Source organism: Lissotriton helveticus, chromosome 11 (assembly GCF_964261635.1).
Source record: "Lissotriton helveticus chromosome 11, aLisHel1.1, whole genome shotgun sequence".
NCBI classification, from domain to species: Eukaryota; Metazoa; Chordata; class Amphibia; order Caudata; family Salamandridae; genus Lissotriton; species Lissotriton helveticus.
This window is the reverse complement of record NC_136072.1, coordinates 540,438,673-540,462,136: the sequence shown is the minus strand read 5'-3', so window position 1 is coordinate 540,462,136 and position 23,464 is coordinate 540,438,673. Positions and strand designations below refer to the sequence as shown.

Genomic DNA, 23,464 nt, shown 5'->3' with positions numbered 1-23,464 from the left:
CAAATCACACATTCATTCCCAGTCAAGAGATCTGGGTTAAATCCATCGTTCTTTTGCTCACCATGCCACCCCAGTTTGGACCTAGCTATATGCAAATCAGTCTTGACCCTGCTCCTTATGGGAACAGTTCAGCCTGAAATGCCAAGCCAGGTCCTCCCTGGCCCGTAAACAAGCATCTTAGGGCCGCTTTTGGGGTATCACCCCTCATCAGCCCGTCTAGCTTGAATCCAGTGGCAAGCGAGCAAAGGACCCACGTCTGGTCAACCCTATCCCACTTAGGGTGAAAAATGCTGCACAAACAAATGCTGGGTGGAATGCTGAACAAATCAAACATCCGAGGAACAATGGGGAAAAAAAAGAATACACCTGTTCACACATCAAATCCCCATCCCCAGCGGGGGTTGGCTTCATGTGGGGAGTTGGGTCAGGCCCTGCGGCCGTGTGCGTTTGTTAGATTAACAATATATTACTTTACGTTAGAAAAGCCATAGAAAGCCACTGAACATCCAAAGATTACAGGGACTTTATAGTTAGTTTTACGCTCTACCCACACAAAACCATAGAAATTCAGCAGTTGTAGTTCTACTTATCTGAAGAAACATGACTCGAGCAGTTAAGTAACTGTAGGCCACAAGATGTAGTTCTACTTACTTTAGAAAACTATAACTGCTTAATTTCTATGGGTTCGAGGCATGTGGGCTGCTAAATTCATATCTTTTGCATTAGATCGCCGCCTAGTGTTGGGTCCGGATGATCGCACATTGTTGTCCTGGAAGAGTCTTCGAAGTATCCTGAGATAGGTGGCTCCTCCCCTGGACTACAGTGCGCATGGGCATCGGCTCCATCCCCAGATTGTTTTTTTCCGCCATTGGGTTCGGATGCGGTCTCGACGTCTCTCTGTCGGAACCAAGGAAACTAGCTTCTTTAAGGCCAAAAGGCCTTCGTTTCATTACGTCGGTATTGTTTGCGTACGGTCTCGAGTTCTTCCGTCTCTTTGAGTCGGAATCTGCGGAGTCGTATCACTCTTCGGACATCGAGGCCTTCTCATCGCAACACGACCACAACTTTTCAACATGGAGCGGAGCCCGTTTAAATACTGTCCCGTCTGTGGGTCCAAATACCCACATATCGACGTGCACCCGGTCTGTAACAAATGCCTCTCGCCAGACCATGACGAGGACAGTTGCATGGCCTGCTCCAGATTCAGGTCGAAGAAGACGCTCAAGCTTCGGCGCGCGGTGCGCCTTGAGGCCAGACAAGCGGCCCCGGCTCCAGATAACATCTTCGGCGACAAGGAAGAAGAGGGCCTAAGCCATCATCTCGAAATCTCACCGCCCGCGACGGAGGTCGAGGCAGATCCGGAAGACGACGACGGGGTCGTGGATCAAGGCCTTGAATACGTCGACGAGGTAGGGGACGTCGAAGAAGTTTATGGGGCCGCGGAAGACCGGGACCATTTCTTATCATTGTGAAAGTAGCTATGGTACAGGGTATATACCATGAGTTCCATTAGAAAGGATTGCATGGATGGTTCAATGTCGCTTTGTAATAGAGTTTGTTCGATCGCTTCCATTCCCCCCTGGTGGGGGATCGAGGTGTACAGGGCGCTGACATCAGCTGTGCATAGTATTACCGATTCAAGGCTGCTGATATCCACATGTTGTAATTTGTGTAGAAATTCTGTGGTGTCTTTAATATAACTCCGCATTTTGGTGACTGATGGTTGTAAATATTTGTCGATGAATTTACCGACATGTTCATGTATAGATCCCTTGGTAGATACGATGGGTCGAAAAGGGGGGTTGTGTAAGTTCTTATGTATTTTGGGCGCTATGTGGATCGTGGGACTCTTGGGGTGGTTGCACAGCAAATATTTCTTTGTGCGGTCTTCAATCACGCCGTTTTGGTGAGCAAGATTGACTAGCTCTGTAAGAGTAAGTTGGAACTCGTTGGTGGGATTATGTTCTAGTTCCAAGTAGATGTTCTCATCGTTGATGTGTTCGAGTAAGCGTTCTTGGTAAAGAGTACTGTTGAGGATAACAATTGCTCCACCCTTGTCTGCTTTGACACATTTGATGTGTGGATTGTTTGCCAGTTTTTTTATCGTGTCTTTGTCCTTTTGTGTGAAGTTAGAATACTTGGGTTTAGTTTTGAAGTTGATTTTAGATAGTTCTTGACGAACTAAATTCTCGAAGAGATCTATACTTTTGTGGGTGTGCGGCGCTAAATAGGTGCTCGCTGGTCTTAAGCCTTTGAGTTGGTCGGGTTTCTGGATGGAATCGTTGGTGACGATGTTGTCAAAAAAGTGTCGCAGGCGGAGTTTGCGTGTCAATTTGAATGTGGATACCTCCAATTCTAGTAAGTTAGTATGTGTGACTGGAATGAAGGACGTGCCTTTTTCTAATAGGTTGATCTGGTGTGACGTTAACTGTGTGTCAGAGATGTTAATGACTAAGTGACTTTCTTTAATTTGGGATCCTTCTTGGAGGATATGCTCCGGGTTAATGGTGGACTTGTCTCCGTGTCTTTTCTTCTTGCTCCTCCTGAGTCTTCCACGGTGTCTGGGCCTGACGCTAAAAAATGAACCTGGGAGGTAGATTGTGCTTCGGTGGATGATGTGCTTGCTTGTGTGCTTGGAGTTCTTGCTGTGGTTTCATTATTGGCATTTGGGGCCGCTCGTCGTATTGGCCGATAGGTAGAATCACTGCCCGAAGATGATGTATCCGTTTGGTTGTTTGATGGTCGATTGCGTCGTTTTTGGGCATATATCTCGGCCCACGTGTAGACTTTGTCTAACTTGTAATCAAGAGTATCCCGACGATACTTCCTGATTTTGCGCTCGTTGATTTCTTTAGTATGCTTATCGAGTGTACTCTTGATGTCTTGTAGCATACTGTCTAATTCATCTGAGCTCAAGAGTTCTTTTAGTTCGGCGTCAACCTCACTAATTTCTTTTTCCAAATCTTTCAAAATATTGGACAGTTCTTCGACTATGAGCAAGATTAAGTCCAAGCTACATTTGTTCAATATACCTTCCCATTTCTCTTTAAATATCTTGGAATTTTTGCACAAGGAGGGTTTAAGGGAGATTCTGAGTCCCCGTGGGATTCTGTGGGCTCTGTGGTATCGCAACAGGGTGCTCGCATGGAGCTTCTGGTTGATGTGCCTCTTTGAAAGGTATATAAGTTGTTTCAAGCATTGTTCCTTAGTTCGCAGGGTTGTGCTAGGATTGGTGTCTTCTTCAATCAGGGAGTAGATTCGGCGACATTCTTCGTCGTCAAATGCAAGAGTGTCTATGTCGCCGGCACCTCCCCGCTTCACTTAACCTGCCTTCACACGCTGAACCTAACGCATTCAGCCTACGGAGAACGCGAAGCATGTTCCTCGCTGCATCACTGTAAGTAAATCTGCCGACCGACCAGCATGCCTAACGTGACCCTTGTGACTTGCACACGGTAGCACACCGACGTCCCGGTTGTTGTATTTGAATGTATCACATGCCTTACCCTGTCGGCATTCACCAGCCGACATTGACCCACACCCGCATTTGTTTAGGATTACGCACGATAGTTACTTTGTGATCCCGCATGCTTTCCTCACCAAGACCCTTTCTTCATCACCCAATTAGCACGTCCATAAGCACGGTAATTTCACCAGTATCCACACCGGCCATATACTGATATGTACATCACCAATTCACCTAAGCACTCTATCTCCTAGTCTATGCGCTTACACCCCTAATCGACACTTTAATTCTTCTTCTTTCAGCGCTCCTTGAGAAAGGGCGTTTTTGAGCCCGAAATGCATCGGAGCCAAATGCGTGGAATGACATGTATCACAACATTCTAAAGATTATATGAATTTGAATATCACTCAAATGTATAAATAAACACGTGAACATTAACTAGTGGAATCATTGTGTTTGAGCCACCCCGGAGTGCCTCCCTGGGATGTACTTGCATGCTTCATGCGTACACGACTTATTCAATTATTCATTGGGCGTCTTGAGACGGAAACGCCACCAAGGAGTGCACCCTTCCTAGAATTATCCTTTATTGAACCACCAGCTGTGCATCCTCCACACACTTTGTAGCCGCGGAAGATAGCTCAGGGGATGAGCTATGCCCCGAAACTTATGCGGTTCAGGCTCGGGTCACGGGATCGCCACTCGGCCTTACCCAAGACCCTGTACCGCAAGCCACGGCCCCGCCTTCAGGCCCGGCCACGGACATACTTGCTACGCAGCCCGTATCGAAACCGAAACTGAAACCTTCGGTATCGACTGCTCCTAAAATGGCCGACCCGAAAACGAAACCGAAACTAACGGCTTCGAGTGCACCTAAGATGGCGGTCGTTCAACCAAAACCACCAAAGCCTGCTACCTCATCGACTCCGTCGGCCTCCGGTCCACAGAAGTCGAAGAAAACTGTCGAACCGACAGTGCCGAAGTCGTCCGCAGAGGAGGCCTCCTCTAAGAAAGTCGTCCGGCACGGGTCGACCGAGACGACGCCGTCAAAGTCCGCCAAAGTCAGCGACAAGACTCCGGTACCGACGGGGACGTCGTTAGGCGGACGCGTAGTTGAGACGGAGTCTGCAAAATCACACGGATCGAAGGGCGGAGGCTCAACACATCCGTCCAAGGACTCTGTGTCTACAGCTGCAGCATCAACGTCTAAGGTTCCGAAGGGCCCACAAGACGTCGGAACCGAAGGCAAGGTGAAGTCCTCCTCGTCGGCGCCAAGTGCCGCTGTGAGTGACGCATCCCTCATCGCCACTTCACTTCAAAGAATACGGGATAAGGCTTCTGCGACGTCGGCTCCGGCGCCGTCGCACCAGAAGACGATGGACATGCCAGTAAAGCCTACTGGCAAACTTCTCTTCATTCTGCCGCCAAAGGAGGCACCAAAGGCCTTTGCGCCCAAGACGGCGCCAAAGACATCGGACTCGGCCACGCCTGCTGGAGTATTGGGTCGACAACTCGACTCAGGAGACGACTCGGAACGCTTTATCGACGCGGACACGGGCAAGTTGACCCTTTACAAGAGGAAGATCACTTCCCCGCCAGTGGACTCCTATGTTATCCCACTTAAAAAGAAAAGGCTTGCACAGGACACTCCAGCCCTGATCGAACCTATCCAGCCTCCTCCTAGAAGGAGCCCAACACCTTCCCCTGACCACTCTGAGGGAGAGGAATATGGACAAGATGACCAGTACACTTTCCCCATCAATGAGCCCGATGCACAACAAGATTCCTATGACGACATAGGTGACCAGGGAATCCAAAATGTGGGACAAGACCCACAGCCTTTCAGTGCACGTGCATCCCCAACAGAAGACTCTGCAGGATTTCATGCACTCATTGAACGGGCAGCTGCTAATCATGATGTGGACATGCATGCTGACCCGGTAGAGGAAGATTTTCTGTTTGACACTTTTTCAGTCTCTGAAAGGACAGTCAAGACACTTCCTATGCTCAAAGGTGTCCTTAAGCATGCTGCGGAAATCTTCAAAGAGCCTACCAGGGCAAGGGTGGTCAATCCACGCATTGAGAAGAAATACAGACCAGCACCTGCAGACCCTGCATACATTCGGGGACAGTTGCCACTAGACTCTCTTGTGGTCGCAAATGCACGCAAACGGGCAAACTCCCAGACAACGGGTGAAGCTCCTCCCCCAGACATGGAGTCTAAAGTGCTTGAGGCAGGGGGCAAAAGAGTAGCTGCGCAGGCTGCCAATTTCTGGCGTATTGCGAACACACAGGCGCTATTGGCACGTTATGATAGGGCGCATTACGACACCCTAGAGCAACTTTTACAACACCTGCCTACGCAGTTTCAAGAGGGTGCCACACTGCTTATTGAGGAGGGAAAACTCATCTCCAACGCAGCAATAAAGTGTGCACTTGATGCCGCAGACACAGCAGCTAGGGCTGTTAACACTAGCGTCATGCTGAGACGACAGGCGTGGCTACGCATATCAGGGTTTAAACCAGACATTCAAACGACCATACTCAATCAGCCCGTCAATCCTGATAGACTGTTTGGTCCCGATGTTGACACCACCCTCGAAAAGATTAAGAAAGACAACGAAACAGCTAAGTCTATGGGGGCCCTTCAGTCACAACAATTCCGGGGCAACACTTTTCGTCGCTCAGGTGCACGTGGAGTCACCCGAGGACAGATGGGTCAACAATCACAGTTCACTAGAGGTGGAGCACAGTCCTCGTACCCCAAGCAGAATAAAGGGGGTTATCGAGGAAACCGCACCAGAGGACGTGGCAGAGGAAACAACAACTCCTGTTCTTCTGCCCCAAACAAACAGTGACTCTCTGTCACTGCCCCCGACCATTTAACACCTGTCGGGGGGAGACTCCAGCAGTTCCTGCCAGTCTGGACAAACATCACCACAGACAGGTGGGTACGACAACTTGTCCAGTACGGTTATTGTCTAGAGTTAAAGTCCACTCCACCCTACATTCCACCAAGGCAACGGCCTATGTCCGCAGAGCACTTGCACTTATTGCAGCAAGAAGTAGTGGTGATGCTGCAAAAAGGCGCAATCGAGCTCGTGCCAGTGGAGGAGGAAGGCGCAGGGGTCTATTCCCTGTACTTCCTTATTCCAAAGAAGGACGGATCGCTCAGACCCATTCTAGATCTGCGTCCCCTCAACCTGTATATACTATCAGAACATTTCCATATGCTTACACTGCAACAGATTCTTCCCTTGCTGAACCAAGGGGACTTCTTGGCAACCTTAGACCTCAAGGATGCTTATTTCCACATACCACTACACCCGTCCCACAGGAAGTATCTCGGGTTCACTATCCAAGGCAGGCATTATCAGTTCAAAGTCCTACCCTTCGGAGTGACCACCGCCCCAAGAGTATTTACCAAGTGTCTGGCGACGGTAGCGGCGCACCTCAGGAGGCAGAACATCCATGTCTACCCCTACCTAGACGACTGGCTCGTTCAAGCCAAGTCGGTACAACAGTGCGCCGCGGACATGTCGACTACCATTCACCTCCTTCACAATCTGGGCTTCTCGCTGAACTACCCAAAGTCGCACCTTCAACCAGCACATGTGCGGCAGTTTCTGGGCGCGACGATAAATACCCTGACAGCCATGGCTCAGCCAAACAAGGTCAGGATAGACAGCATGCAGTCTCTAATCCAAAGGTTCAGACCACAACACTCGCTTCCAGCGAGAGTATTCATGCAGTTGATTGGCATGATGGCCTCCTGCATCTTCATAGTCCCTCACGCAAGGTTACATATGCGTCCGCTCCAGGAGTGCTTAGCAAATCAGTGGACACAGGCTCAGGGACAATTGACAGACCTAGTGTTGGTTACCAGTCGGGCGTACAACTCTCTGCATTGGTGGAATCCACACAACCTTTGCAAGGGCCGACTGTTCCAAGAGCCAGTGCCACAGATTATCCTGACAACGGATGCATCTCTCCAGGGATGGGGAGCTCATCTGCTCACTTACACAGTGCAGGGACTATGGACGACGCAGCAACAGAAGATGCACATCAACTATCTGGAACTGATGGCAATCTTCATGGCGCTCAAGTCCTTCAATGTACATCTGTGCAACAAAGTGGTGTTAGTCCGGACGGACAACATGACAGCGATGTACTACATTCAAAAGCAGGGAGGCACCCACTCACCGCAGCTGTCTCATCTGGCTCAGAGCATGTGGAAGTGGGCCATTCAGAGGAATATTTTCCTCATGGCAGAACACCTCCCGGGCAAGGACAATCAGATGGCGGATCTGCTCAGCAGATACAGCCATCAAATGCACGAGTGGGAGTTACATCCATCAGTACTCCGCCCGTACTTCCAGCAGTGGGGTCATCCGGAGATAGACCTGTTTGCCACAAACGAAAACGCAAAATGCCAACACTTTGCCGCCAGGTTCCCTCACCCACAGTCGCAGGGGAATGCGATATGGATGAACTGGTCAGGCAAATTTGCGTACGCTTTTCCACCAGCACCTCTGATACCGCTAGTGGCAAGAAAACTAAGGCAGCACTCGATGACACTCATCCTAGTTGCTCCAACGTGGGCACGCCAAGCATGGTACACCACGTTTCTGGAACTCTCGGTGGTGCCGCATCAAAGGCTGCGCCTAACGCCCAGGCTTTTGACGCAGAACCATGGAGACATTCAGCATCCAGATCCACAACAGCTCAACCTGGCGATCTGGCTCCTGAAGTCCTAGAGTTTGGCTACCTTCACCTGCCTCCAGAATGCATGGACATCATCAAGGAGGCAAGGAAGCCGACTACCAGAGCATGCTATGCTGCGAAATGGAAGCGTTTCGTCATTCACTGTACAGCCAATAACATAAACCCGCTAGATGCATCTATCCCTAACATCATTTGCTATCTGTTACATCTTTACAAGTGCAATCTAGCCTACACTTCCATTCGGATACATCTATCCGCAATAGCAGCTTATCTTCAGAACAGGCAACATCTCTCTGTCTTCAGAGTGCCTGCCATTAAGGCCTTCCTTGAAGGTCTGAAACGAGTCATTCCCCCAAGAACACCGCCAACTCCGGTGTGGAACCTCAATGTGGTCCTCACCAGGCTGATGGGACCACATTTTGAGCCCCTGCACTCGTGTGAACTCCAGTTCCTAACATGGAAAGTGGCTTTCCTTATTGCTATCACTTCACTGAGACGTGTCAGTGAGCTGCAAGCGCTCACAATCCAAGAGCCATTCATACAAATTCATCCAAATAGGGTGGTACTACGTACTAACCCCAAATTCCTTCCGAAGGTGGTGTCACAGTTTCATCTCAACCAAACTATTGACTTGCCTGCATTCTTCCAAAACCCACAAACGGTGGCGGAAAGAATGCTCCATACTTTGGACGTTAGGAGGGCGTTGATGTACTATATTGACAGGACACAACACTTTAGGAAAACAAAACAACTTTTTGTTGCCTTCTCGCCACAGCACAAGGGCAACCCTATTTCCAAAGCAGGAATAGCCAGATGGATTGTTAAGTGCATCCAGATCTGCTATCAAAAGGCTAAACGCACCTTAACAATACCCCCAAGGGCGCACTCCACACGCAAATTGGGGGCATCCATGGCTTTCCTGGGGAACATTCCTTTAGAAGACATTTGTAGAGCAGCCACATGGGTTACACCACATACCTTTACAAAACACTACTGTGTTGATGTGCATTCCAAACAGCAAGCAGCTGTTGGGCAGGCTGTTCTCAAGACACTTTTTCAGGTTTCTGCAGCTGGCACGGGCAACCTCCGCTAATGGAGGGACTGCTATATATTCTATGCAAAAGATATGAATTTAGCAGCCCACATGCCTCGAACTGAATATGCTACTTACCAGTATGCATCTGTTCTTGGCATGTAGGGCTGCTAACATTCATATCGCCCACCCTCCTCCCCGGTGCCTGTCGCAGCTGCAGACATACTCTTGCATTCAATCATTAGCATGGACATCCTTTACACTTTTCACTCCATCTCTGCCACAATGGCTAAAAACAATCTGGGGATGGAGCCGATGCCCATGCGCACTGTAGTCCAGGGGAGGAGCCACCTATCTCAGGATACTTCGAAGACTCTTCCAGGACAACAATGTGCGATCATCCGGACCCAACACTAGGCGGCGATCTAATGCAAAAGATATGAATGTTAGCAGCCCTACATGCCAAGAACAGATGCATACTGGTAAGTAGCATATTCAATTTGTATGGGTAAAACGTGAACCTAATTATAACGTACCTGTAACTTTTTTTTTTTCCTCCGTGATATTGATATGTATACACACACACACACACACTTACCTGCGAAATACTAACATTTTCGATAGCAAGCGTGGTAAATTTATATGCCTGATAAATATTTGCGTAGTAATGGCTGTTATAAATGCAGTTTCCCAATCCAACATTAAACAGTTTCCTTCTAGCTGTTATTGTGGCCCTTTTGATTTCCAACGAACCTGTGTGCACACAAGAACCTTCTTCAAGTTACAGTCTTAAAACTCTTTCCAAGGTGCCCCAGGCATTTTATGATAAACGCTCCTGCAATACGGAATGAGTGTGCCGCCTTTTTTTTTTTTTTTTGGTTGTGACTAAGGTTTTTGCCCCCCTTCTGGCTTTAGGTGGGTCAGATTCATGGTGGGCTGATGGGTGTGATCCAGCGAGCCATGGTGAAGGCCTGTCCCCATGTTTGGTTTGAACGTTCCGAAGTGAAAGATCGCCATCTTGTGGCCAAAAGGTAACGGAGCCAACTAAACACCATTCTTCCTGAGACTTTTTTCATGGTTGTGCAGCCTTTGTTGGGTAGATAGCAGCATAATCAGAGGTGCAAGTGCATAGCTTAGACTCTCTTTACTTTCAAGGGCTGTGTGAAAATGGTGTGTGTTTCCCGTTTATGTAAATATTTGAAATTCGTCAAGTTATGTGAAATTACACGAAATACAAACAAGGTATTTAATGCTATGTTTAATATAAAATACACAGCACATGCATACATTTTTTTTGTATTGAATTGAAAATCAAGGACAAACAGTACATTCAGAAAATAATCATGATTGGCTGCAAGTAGAGCTACAACTTGTGCGACGTTGGTCTCATCCCCCCATATATAATAAACATCACTGTAAACTCGCTCCGCAAACCCCTAAGGAGCACCATCACATTATGCGGACACATCTTCTTCTGCAATTTCAGGTGGATCACAAATATAACCTCGAAACTTATTCCATGCTCCCCATACCCTCTCCCACTTACTGGGGCAGCCACGATGTATAAAAACCGTCTTCTCGGCTATCATTGCCCCATCCATGTCTTTACACCACTTCCGGAGCGTAGGTGTGTCCCCCGACCCCCACACCATCGCAATGTTGTTCTTAGCAAATGTCATCCCCAGCATCACCCAGTCCTGTACCTGATGAGGAGGTAATTTGGTTCCCAGATGTTTAACAGACAACGTCTTGGCTCTGGTAGCAACGAAACCTCTATAGTCTGAGAGACAGTGCGCATCACCTTGACCCAGTATGCTGCCACATAAGAGCATTCCCATAGGGTGTGAAAAAATGTACCCTCCTCCCCGCAATTCCGTAGGCAATATTGGTGTTGGGCCCTTCCTATGACGTAGAGTGTAGTTCTGGTGTAGTACGTGCGATGCAATACTTTAAGTTGGACCAGTCTGAGCCGCGCGGGTATGGCCGTCTCACGTGGCGAGGACAGTGCCTCTTGCCATTCTGACTCATCATAGTCTCCCACATCCAGAGACCAGTGCTGTCGGAGTTTTGACGTTGGATCGGGCAGGTTGTTAATTAACTTGCGGTATGTAAAGGATGTCGCTCTCTCAACCATATGCTCCGTCAGTAGTCTGTCCTCCAGCGGGGTTGACCTCTGGTATGGCTGTGCCTGGTGCTAGGAGTGCCTGAAGTGCGTGTCGAATTTGTAGGTATCGAAATTTTTCTGTTTGTGCCATGTCATAATGTGTTTCTAGGTGGGAAAACTCCACCACCCCGCCCTTCCTCCAAAGATCCCCAACCGTTGAAATACCGATGTTATCCCAATTTGCAAATCCCTTACTATTCCGAAGCCGTCCAAGTTTGTGAAAGTCCCAAAGTGGTGTCATTTGTGTGACCGTTCCTAAACATCGCAAGCGAGCCGGCGCCTGGTACCATATGTGTATCGTGTGTGCAGTGGGGCCAATCAGGGAGGGGGGCCTACGCTTGCTATATAGGGCTGTCATCATTCCGCTCTCACCGAGTTTGTGCCTGTCCGCTTGATACGCAGGTTCATCCTGTGGGGTATGTAGCCAGTAGTTGATTATTTTGAGGTGTGCCGCCCAGTAGTACATCTGCACAGTCGGAAGTGTGCTATCCCCCCATCGTACCAACTACGTACCAGCTTGTCGTGGACGATTCGCGCTGGTTTGTTACCCCATAATAAACTGGAGACTTCAGCCGCTATTGCTTTAAAGTAAGTCTGTGGGACCGGAAATGGGGTATTTTCGAGGACATAGAGAAACCGGGGGAGCGTCATCATTTTGTAAAGTGCTGCCCTGTCCAGTAGGGTAAGGGGAAGGTTACGCCAAACCGCTGCGTCACGTTTGAATCGCTCTAGTGGGGGTTTTAAATTCTTTGCATAAAAGTCATCGGGGTCAGGTGTGGCGAAAACACCTAGATATTTAAAAGCGTTGTCTGTAATTCTCAGCGGACAATCCGAGGGTAGTAAGGGCGGGGGGCCTTTCACTACATAGAGCACAGATTTGGACCAATTAATTGTATATCCAGACATCCGGCCGAACTTTTCACATATATTTAGGAGCTCTAGGATAGATTTTCTGGGGGAGGCCAAGTACAATAATACGTCATCTGCATACAGAGATATACGGTCTTCCCAAGTGTCGGTCCAGCGAAGCCCGCGGATGGAGGGCTCCCACCTGATCCATGCTGCTAAAGGTTCCAAGGCCAACGCGAATAATAATGGGGATAGCGGACACCCCTGGCGCGTCCCTCGGGACAGCAGAAAGTCGTGCGATATATGCCAGTTAGCCACCACATGCGCCAATGGTTTAGTATAGAGCAGACGGATCCAGGCGCAGAATTTTGGACCGAAGCCCAAGTGTCGCAGGGCTGCAAATAAGTATGGCCATTCTACCACATCGAATGCCATACTCGCATCCAATGAGAGAATCACCGCGGGTTCTTGTATGGAGAATCTCCGGGCCAACACCGCCTGCAACCGTCTCAGGTTAAAGGCTGTGCTTCTATGTGGCATGAACCCGGATTGATCAGGGTGTATTAGTGACGACAGGTGGGGGGTCAGCCGTGCCGCCAAAAGTTTGGCAAGGATTTTAGCTTCAGAGTTGATTAATGAGATCGGGCGATATGAACTACAATTCTCAGGGGGTTTTCCGGGCTTAGATATCGCAACTATAGTGGCCAGTTGCTGATCTCTAGGCAGTTCACCAGTCTCGAGGCTATCCTGTAACATTTGTAAAAGAAAGGGGGCCGTCAAAACTATTGTTTTTTTTGTAAAATTCAATGGGGAACCCATTGGGTCCCACTGCCTTACCGGAGGCAAGGGTGCCAATAGCCGTCTGTATTTCCTCAATTGTCAGGTCATTTTCCAGGGGCAGAGCCGTTTCCGGCGTAAGCTTCAGCATATTTAAATCTCCAATGTACTCGTGGGCTTCATCTATCGTAAACGACGAGTGCGAGGCATAGATGCGTTCGAAATGATCGGCCAGTGTTTCTACTATGGCACCTGGAGCAGACACCAGTGAGTTCCCGGCCGCACGCAGCTGCGCAATCGTTCTGCCTGCCTTCTCTTTTTTGTCCAACCATGCCAGTAGTTTACCAGCCTTGTCCCCCAATTCATACATCGAAAGTAATCGATACGTGTAAGGCTATCGTGTACCCCAGAGTGAAAGGTGTACTGCTTTGCGTTGGGATGTTTGAAACTCCATGTGTCTGTGAGTCCCAAAGCATCCATGAAGCCGCGCAGTTGGTGACCAATCGTTGCGCCAGGTCTAGGGGGGTACCTATCCAAAGTGTCATCCACTACGTCATTAAAGTCTCCCCCAATCACAATCTCTGCTACCGGTAGGGCCAATAAAAATGCCATAAGTGCAGGGTGTGCTACCGCGTGTAGTGAAGGTGGGATGTAAACAGAGACTAGATTGAGTAATTTTCCTTCCCATTGGCACGTGACGGCCGCGAAGCGACCCTGACCGTCTACTCTCGTCTGCTGTATTATTAACGGAAATTGCTTCTTAATCAATATACCCACACCCCGAGACCCAGGCGAAAATTCAGAGTGGGCCACCATTTTATATCCCCACCTTTCTAAGGCCTTACATTTAGAGCCCTTCAAGTGTGTCTCCTGCAGTAGTGCCACCGCAGGTGCGCAGCGTTTAATATATTGCAGCACTAGACCCCTTTTCACCTTGTCCCCCAGACCCCGGAAGTTCCACATGAGTAAGGTCAAAGGGGTTCCCGGGGAGAGCGGGGCTAACTGTTGATTAGTGTCATGTTGACCGTGGGTAGTCATCCAGGATGTGTACGACAGCGGTATCAAATACAAGTTGCAGCATTGTGAACATGAGCTATAAAACAACAGCAGCACATGCATACATTTAATGCTTAATAAAGTGCTGCGAACAGCAGTCACTCATTGTCTGGTCCTTTGCATTTTCCCTTGCTCCTGTGATAAACATTTTACTCACATTGCATATTCGCTTAATTCAGGAAACTCTATAAATTACACAATATTATGCTGGCGTAGCAGAAATTTTGCCTCTGCCTACTTCAGACCACCAACTCTAACGATAGTGGGATGCTTGCACTGCAACCGTCATGTCCTACTGTTAAATAGCAGCCAAGGTTTTACATCACTGCTTCTGCCAGGTCTCTACTCTGGTCATCTCTTCCTCCTTAATTTCCCAGGTTTTTCCAACACTCGCTTACGCAAAACACTTACAAAACCCTCAGTGAAGCTTCTGCTGCTTTAAAATCAAACCATGGTTGATGGTTGTGCAGAATATTAGGGACTTGCATTGTCCTTTATTCAGTTCTTGTGGTCAGCAGGTGGGTGACCAAGCAGCAAAAATCTAGTGATTCTGGTGATGCTACTGATCTTGCTTTGGCAAGTAGTTGACGATTGTTTTTCAGAGGCATATATCTGGTCTCATCCAGCTGTGTTCCTCCCTTTACTCTCTGCAGGTTGACTGATCACGTCCAAGACAAAAGCAAACTGCCCATCCTTATTTTTCCAGAAGGTAAGGGGTGTATAATAAAATCCATTTTCCAATGTCCACAACCTGTGAAAGGAGGTGCGGGGGTGTTTAAGTGCTGTGTTGTATTTTGGGGAGCAGTATTTTAGAGTTCCAAAGAGTGAATAATGTTTGACTATACACTCTGGGCCTTAATGCCTGGAGCTTTTAAATAACTCAAAACTATATAAATGTGGACCCGGGAAGTGAGATGGTAAAAGAGAAAATGTTACTTGCACTTCGAAGAAGACTTTGACTCCGCCTATTACTGGAAATGGGCGTCCTCTCCATTGTTAGATTGTTTTGTGGCACCACAGGTGAGGATCAAAATGAAGCGTAGAGATATAAAAAAATGACCATGCAAAGGAATGAAGAAAGATAGACATCTAAAAAACACCTAGTGCTTCCGGGGAAGAAGGTGGGTGCATGTGAATCTTCAGCACTACATGCAACAAACAGATGCTTACAAGGTAGGTAACATTTTCCGTTTGTAGCTGTAGATAAACCTGCTGTGCATAGACTGTAAAATAGTTCTCCCCTTTGCAGGGGTTAACTGGAGGGTATTGCTGAGGACTGGGAAGGTGTACGGACTACAGTCTGGCCAGCATTTTGTTAGTATGCTGGAACACATTCAGTAGTGCTTGGAGAAAGTGTGTAGAGTGGACCAGGTTGCTGCCTTGCAGATTTGAACTATAGGGATGTTACCTAATAAAAAAGCCATAGAGACCCCTTTCTTGTGTGTTGGGTGGGGTCTGGGAGCGATTTTCAAAGATCCCTTGGCTTTTGCATAGCAGATCTGTATACAGCTGACCAACCACGGTGTGATTCCTGCTTTGGAGAGGGCATGGCCGTTGTGTATTTTTGAGAAGGAGTAAAAAAGCTGCTGTCGTACGAAAGGCGTTTGTCCTGGCAGTGTAATACATAAGGGCCAATATTGACATCTGGTGTGTGGAGAGCTCTCTCTGCTACTAAATCTAGATGTGGGAAGAACACCAGTAGTCAATGGTTTGATTGTGCGAACAGTGTTGAGGTTCAACACTGGGGCAGGTGGTACCCTGGGTGGAATGACTTTTAAGACCTTCCAGGAAGACTTTAATGACTGGAACTTAGAACAGCGAAGTGTGTTCTCTTTTTTGAAGGTAAGCAGCAACTGCATCTAAATGACATTTGATGAAAGTGTAAGCGAAGCCCGACTTTTGAAAGTGAAGCAGACAACAGACGGTGGCCTGGACCTTCTCTGCTTGCTACCGTGAGAGGAACAGTAGTGCACAATCGTCTTCCATATGGCTGCATAGCAGGCTCGGGTTGTAGGTTTGCGTGCCTCCTTAAGGATGGACATGCACCCTGGAGGGAGGTTCAGGTAGCCAAATTCAGGACCCCAGCAGCGAAACTGCAAGATTGAGCTGCCTGGGGTTTGGGTGTCTGATTATGCTTTGGCTAGGCGTGAGAACGTTCAGCTGGATGGTCAGCCCCTCGAGCACTAGGGAAGGGTTGAGGAGGGTGGTGGCCCAGGGCTGTCTGGACCATGTGGGAGCCACCAGAATAAGAGTGAAGGATGTTTACCAAAGATTCCAAACCACAAACGGGAGAGGTGGAAAAGGGTAGGGAAATATCGCAGGCCAGTACACAGTGCTATGCTCGTGGACTGTGGGTGTTGGTACCTGGATGCAAGCTTAAGCATTTTGCATTTCTGGCAGTGGCAAAGAAGGCTACGTCTGGGAAACCTCAAACCATGTAAGTATAGGAGTAGGACTTGGGGTTGGAGTGCCGACTCCTGGACTTGTTGCTGCATCCTACTGAGTAGGTCTGCAAAGTCGTTTTCCACTACCGGTGAGTATTGTGCTAGTAGATTGACTCTGTGATGGAGTGGCTACTGCCAGATGCCTTGTGCAAATGCCAACAATTGTGGTGAGTGTGTCCTCAATATTTCTGTTGGAAACATATGGCTGTGATGTCCGTGCGAATGAGGACCATTTTGTGTTGAAGGTGACCGACAAATGCTTTGCCAACTGAATGGCCATCAGCTCCAGGTAGTTGATGTGCAGCTCCTGATGATAGGGTGGCCACATACACTGAACCGTCTGCTCCTGCAAATTCGCCTCCCACCATGTGAGGGAAGAGTTAGTTGGGATGGTCACTTGCAGAACTAGGTCGATAAAATGACGTCTGTGTAACAAATTGTTGCTGTTCCACTACTTAAGCGAGCAATGGGTGTGGCCCCAGATCTACTCTACATTTTCCCAGTGACCCTCGGCTTGAGACCATTGTGCAGCTAGGCACTCTGATAAAGGGCGTATATGTGACCTGATATGGGGAACTATGGGAATACAAGAGGCCATCATGCCGAGAAGGTGCATAGCAGTTCGTTATTTGGCTATCTGGATGAATAGGGGGAGCAATAATTGGAAAGCTTAGACCCATGCAGGGCTGGCATAGGCTTTCCTGGTGACTGAGTTGAGCACTGCCCGTATGAAGGGCTGTATTTAAATGGGTTGGAAATTGGATTTTCTGGTAATAATGGTGAATGCTAGGCCATGTTGGAGGTCTATGGTGGTCTGGGTATCAGCTAAGCACTGCTGTTTGGTTGCTCTGTTAATCAGTTGTCCAAATAAGGAAACACTTTGATGGCGTTCCTCCTGAGATGAGTTGCCTCCACGGCAATCCCTTGGAGGTCATTGCAACCCACAAGGGCAGCAATTTGAACTGGAAATGCTGGCCATTTACCACAAACGGAAGGTATAGGCGATGTGCAGGGTGGATCACGATGTGAAAGTTGGCGCCCTTCAGGTTGAAGGCAGTCACCTTGCTGTAGCAGAGGGAGGACATCCTGAATCATCACCATATGCAAGTGCTGTGACAGGATGAACTTGTTGAAGGGCCTGAGGTAGAGTAAAGGCCTTATCGACCCATCCTTCTTAACAATGAGAAAGTAGAAGGAGAACACTCCCTTGCCACGCTGGTGTGACGGCGCTGGGTGAATGGCTTCCTTTTGAATGAGTGCCTCTACTTCCTCTTGGAGGACGTGCTGGTGTTCAGAATTTAGGGTGTGTTTGCTTGGTGGGGTTGTGGTGAAGTCCTAGCAGTGACCCTGATCTACGATGGTGAGGGCCCTCTGATCTGAGATGACTACCACCCATCGTGGAAGAAACCCCTGCAGTCCTCCCCCGACAGGTGTAGTGTGGTCAGGGGAAGTGTGAGCGAGTTGGTGTTTAGCGGGGCGGCTGCTTTAGTGCCACCACCCTACCCTCTACCCTGTGAGTTGTTACCCCTCTAACCCTACAACACCCCCCCAACATGGCTCCGTCAAGCGGTTTGCTGCTCTGCTGCCTCTGGAAGGAGGTAGAGGCTTCAGGGGGTGTGGACATGGCACTTCCACTGTACTGGGTCCTGCGATAGGAGCTGCAGTGAGATTGTGTCTGGAGCACCCCATGCCCCTGGCTGTGTCTTTCTTGACTTTCTTTCGAGCATCTGGTCAATGTTTGGTCTGAAGAGGTGCTCCCCATCGAAGGGCAGGTTGAGCAGGAGGTGTTGCAATTCTGGCTTAAAGACAGAGATACGTAATGAAGCATGGCGACAGACCAGTAAGCTCAAGTTGATTTCGTGCCTTTCAGCATCTGCGCCAGCAAATAGTTGTGTTGAGAATGATTTTTCTCTCTGTGACAAGGTCATTGCCTTGTTTCCGATACCTTCCCTGGAGGTATTGGATGGGCTCCCCCATTTCATTGCAAGGGTCCCAGTTGTACCTAGAGAGCAGTCCAATTGAATTGGTGATACACCAATGGGTGGCTAATTGGGAGGCGACACGTTTACTTGCTGCGTCAATCTTCCTACTCTTCTTGTCCGGGGTTGGAGCATCACTGGTACCCTGAGCATTGGCACGCTTACGGGCTGTGTGCACTACCAGGGAGTCTTGGGAAAGCTTACCTCTGATGTAAGGAGTCCCCACCTTGGCTTTGAGCTGCTCCTTGAATGTTCCAGGAGCAGACTTCAGCATGCCTGTAGGCATGGTAAAAATTGGAGGGAGCGCTGTGTGCAGGAGAGCTTTTACACCAGGAAATCCTCGTCCTCTTTGACCTTGTGTAAGTCCACTTTGTGAAAGGTTAAAGTGCCAGCAAAGAGTACAGTGAATTGGATTGTACCCTCAAATAACAGCTAACAACCCTCCTGCACTAACCCTGTCCTACAGCAGTCCAGTCTCCGAATTTTATTTTCTATGGGATCAAAAGTAATTCCAGAATACTTACGGGTCTTCATTTGGGCCTAATTTTTCCTAACAGTTGTTCACCTTTTTTCAGCAACTGTGTACCAGCTTCTGCTTTAAGCTTTGAGGAGAAATGTATTTTGGAATTGAAAAACGATAAATCTGTTAAGGAACTGTGCCAAGTGTGGCAATTAAATGACAGTGCGGCTGGACACTCTAAATTTTTCATGTGAATATGAACACCATAATATAAACCAAGGCAATAGCTAGAAAATTGAAATACCTCAGTCCCCATCTTAAACCATACCTCTATTCAAACTGAGCATGTAAGGCTAGCAAATTTGGCTCTCCTTAGAGTTCCTTTTTGGCTCATCAGGTATGTCCTGACGATCTTTCAGATGCATTTTGGCACTAGGTGCTCAACTTAAATAACAGGCCATCCTTGCTCTCCTCTGGATGACTGGTTGAAAAGTCAAGCATTTGGAGGGAACAATGCATGGCTGGTAGCTTTCTGTGACCTGGTTGTATACATTGCAGGGGCCATCATTGAAGAAAACTTAAAAAAAAGATCATTTTCTCTTCGGAGGGGAAAAAATGTTTCTCAAGATTTGTATGCCAATTGTGTAATCTACTGTACACTATGGCTTCCTCCATCTTCCTTATATTAAACTTCGGATGAGAAGTAAAAGGAATGCCTGTATTGACTTTTCTCAATCTTGTGGTTCTAGGAAGACTGTATTTTCATCACATAGTGTCCATGATGCCTTGCAGTGGTGATACAGAAAAATCAAGGTCAAAAAGTATGCCTTTTCAGGAGCACAATTGAGAAGTGGTAATTTCTGATTCATCCTTTCAGGCCCAGGGAGCCATCCAGAGCAATAGTACATTGTTAATTTCTTGGTCCTCGGCCAAGAAGATGTTACACATAAACATGCTGGAACTCTAAATAGTCCTTCCTGCTGTAAAGGTGGTTTCCCCTTTATTAATTTAATTCAACAGAAAGACGTCGACCCAGATATACAATACAATAATGTATTGTATTAGGAATTGGAGAGGAACAATATCTAGACACCTAGCCCAGAAGCAAGTACTTCTGAACTACTTCATGCATTCCAAGAGAGCCACTCTTCACTTCAACGCCCTAGGACAAGCATGGATTGTTTTTGAAATCTGACATGCTGAATGCTGCCTTCACAAATGGTACTGTTCGCTACAGCAGATGGTACAAAACGTGGAGACTTCACATCCAAGATTCTGGAAAATGTCTCATTAATTTCCCTTTCATGGCAGTTTCATTATGCTATTCCTCAGAAGTTCAGGATAATGCAGAAGTTGAACCAGTTCATAACTAGGTGGATTTTAAGTGTCTCCATGTGACCTTGCCCAAGCTGGTACCTGGATCCTCAGCAGACATCAGGTTGGAGTTGTGCAGAGCAGACAACCTCTCTAGGATATTAGACTCTATGGTGAGATTACCTAAATTGCTGAATTTGGCATCATGGCACCTGCAGCCCTTTCAGACATCCAGGCCTTCCTCCGGATTGTATGCAGATCCCAAATGACTCACTAATGTGAAGGGGAAATAAAGAGATTAAGACCTTCCTACGAAGTTCCTCCAACTGCTTGTCATTTTGCATTTTGGGCCACTAGCAGCAGCTTATCTAAAAATAGCAACTAACACCACATACAAAGTCAAAAATTAAACGTGTCTGTATATCCGTGTCAACAAAATGGGAAGTTGTCTTCAGATTGTAGGGTAGCGTGGTTTATTAGGACGTTAACTCGAATGAAGTAGTGATTATGAACACAGGTAGAAGCTATAGTAATCTCCTATCATAGTCACCGTCTATCAGTGGCCAGAAGGTCGTTGTGCCATATAGTTAAGGTGTCTGTGTGCTATCTGTCCGATGGACAGACACTGCTTCATTTGAGTTACCATCCTAATTAGACAGGCTACCCTATACTCTTGAGAGAACTCCCCATTTTGTTGACACGGATATACAATTGAGTTTTAGTTTTTGGCTTTGTGAGAGGAGGGACTTTCCAGTGTCAGACATTGTTGACCATCTTCCTGATGGATAAGTTGCATGTGGGCAACTAACACATGTCAGCTGCTAGAGCAACTCAATAATTAGCCGTCTAACAAAATTTGCGGGACTAATCAAAACTGCAACCTGTGAACTATGAATTAAGAATTTGTGGGACTTTGCTTTGTTTTCAATTAAAACACGTCCAGTTTAAAATAGCTACTTGAGGACTGATCAATGTAACTATTTTTCACAGTATTTTAACGTGTTTTCGGTATCGACACATCAGAAATCGGCTTTGCGGACTTTCCAATTCACAAACAATAGACACTGTATTGGTAGCATAGTGTCAGGATTCCACACGAGCACCGTGTTGGTATGCAAATACTGTTTTCATATGTGCTTAGTTACCTTGCCCGGATGCTCTGATTAGGTATATGCAATGTTGTAAACCACTGCTACCAAGAGATCCAACCATCCGTAAGTTGCCTTTCCTCTCTCGCAGGTCAGCCTCTTCCTCAGTTACTCCTTCTGCTGTTCCCCTTTTCTCATACCTCCTCCATATGGAGGTCCCAAAAAGCCCCACTTCCCATCAGCCCCATTCACTTTCTCCCTTACCACCTAGCCCCAGATCGTCGACTCTTTCACTTCCAATATTAGCTGTAGGTAACCCTCTCCTTGGTACCCCACAGCAGCAGTTGTATAGAGTTGGGGTTAGAGATCACTACAGTTGCGCGCAGCATCAAGTACTAAAGGCACAGAAGGGAAGTGAGCGCTTTCAGCTGAACTTGTTGTCTTAAGCATATGGGTGAGGGAGTTTGTTTCATCATAACTTAGGACACCCTACACACCGATAAGAGGGTGGCCTTTTTTTCTTCAGAATTTCTATTAAAAGGAGTCATGAAGGAAGCAAATCATTCTAATTTGTTTTTTGCACTTTCCCAAGGTACCTGCATCAATAACACCTCAGTGATGATGTTCAAGAAGGGAAGTTTTGAAATAGGAACCACAGTTTACCCTGTTGCCATCAAGGTAAGGCCTCAGGAGAGAGTGCACTCTTTGAAGTAGAGGAAGGACCCCATAGCGTGTACATACTTTGTCTTGAAGGGGACACATGGCTTAGTTCCAAGGGAAAGCAACACGTTATTTGTACATGATTAATTATGTAGGACACACTTGTACATGCATTGCAGTGGAGTAGAGGTGCATATTTCCCGCACATGCCTTAAACTGAAGAAGCAGTTGTTGCCTGCACATACTTAAACTAGAGTAGAAGCACACATTGCTGGCATGCACCTAGTGTTGGAGGAGAGACACATTACTCATGCTACCAATCACGGGTGCAGATGCTTGCCATAACATACAGCACCGAAAGAGGCACAATTCACATGCTCCTTTCTTAAACTGAAGAAGGGGCACATCTTACATGTACTGCCAAGCACTAGAAGTTAAAGCCATGCGTTTACCTTCACATGCCTAGCACTGAAGTTGAGGCGCACTTTGCCTGCAGTCACTTAACACTGAAGACGTCTCACATTGCCTGCACTCACCTAGCACTGGAGGACATATGCATATTACCTTCACACAACTAGAAGTGGCAGAGAGGTGCACATTCATGGCATACACTTGTGGGGCTGAAAAAGAGGCATACATTGCTTGTATATGCATTATACACTGGAGAAAAGGTATAGATGACTAGACTATAGGTTATTGTGGGAGGAGAACTTGTCTGCTTCACATGCATGGGATTGTATTGAAGGCAGTCACTGCCTGGGCTTCTCAAGTACTTTGCGGGGGCAGTGAGGCTTAAATCTACACTGAGTGCGTGTTTTGCTTTTTGTGATTGTTAGCTGCAATCTTATTTTCCCTTAGTGGATGAATGTGTCTTTCTTGATAAGTTTATACTGTTGCTTCCACAGTATGACCCGCGATTTGGAGACGCTTTCTGGAACAGCAGCAAGTACGGGATGGTGAACTACCTGCTCAGGATGATGACGAGCTGGGCCATTGTGTGCAGCGTGTGGTACCTTCCTCCCATGAATAGAGAGGTAGGTGCCATAACTTGGAAGCTTTGGGGAAGAGTGGTTCCAGGAGTTTTAAGACTGAAAAATAATCTTGTATCCTGTATTTAAAGAAAAGTTCTTGTATTGACTGCATGGGTGGAGGGTGAGTCTCTAGACCTGAGAAAGTACATGACTTGACTGTCCACTGATGGGGAGAAGAAAAGACTTTGTCATTCATTGCACGAGGGAAACAGACAAAAAGCTCTAATTCCCTTGAGGGCGCCATGCCATTCCATACCCAGGCTATGGTGAGGGCATGGCAAGAAGCCACTAGGTTTCTGGGGTTGGAAGACAAACTAACGGACGGGCCCTCTATGGGACAGTGGCCTGCTGCGTGACGTTAGTGGCCTGGAGGGATTCTCCAAATGGGAACTGATGGGCATTGAACTCCAGGGGGGTG

The 23,464-nt window shown here is 47.5% G+C and overlaps 1 protein-coding gene across 1 annotated transcript in view; it reads left to right on the top strand.

Annotated features, from left to right (window-relative positions):
• The window catches only part of GPAT4 (glycerol-3-phosphate acyltransferase 4), a 289,147-nt gene that overhangs the window by 205,994 nt on the left and 59,689 nt on the right, over positions 1-23,464 (top strand). The window contains exons 8-11 of the mRNA XM_078666242.1: positions 10,140-10,255; positions 14,724-14,779; positions 21,948-22,033; positions 22,921-23,049. Coding sequence (XP_078522368.1) covers positions 10,140-10,255; positions 14,724-14,779; positions 21,948-22,033; positions 22,921-23,049 — 387 coding nt within the window. The remainder of the gene's footprint in view (positions 1-10,139; positions 10,256-14,723; positions 14,780-21,947; positions 22,034-22,920; positions 23,050-23,464) is intronic.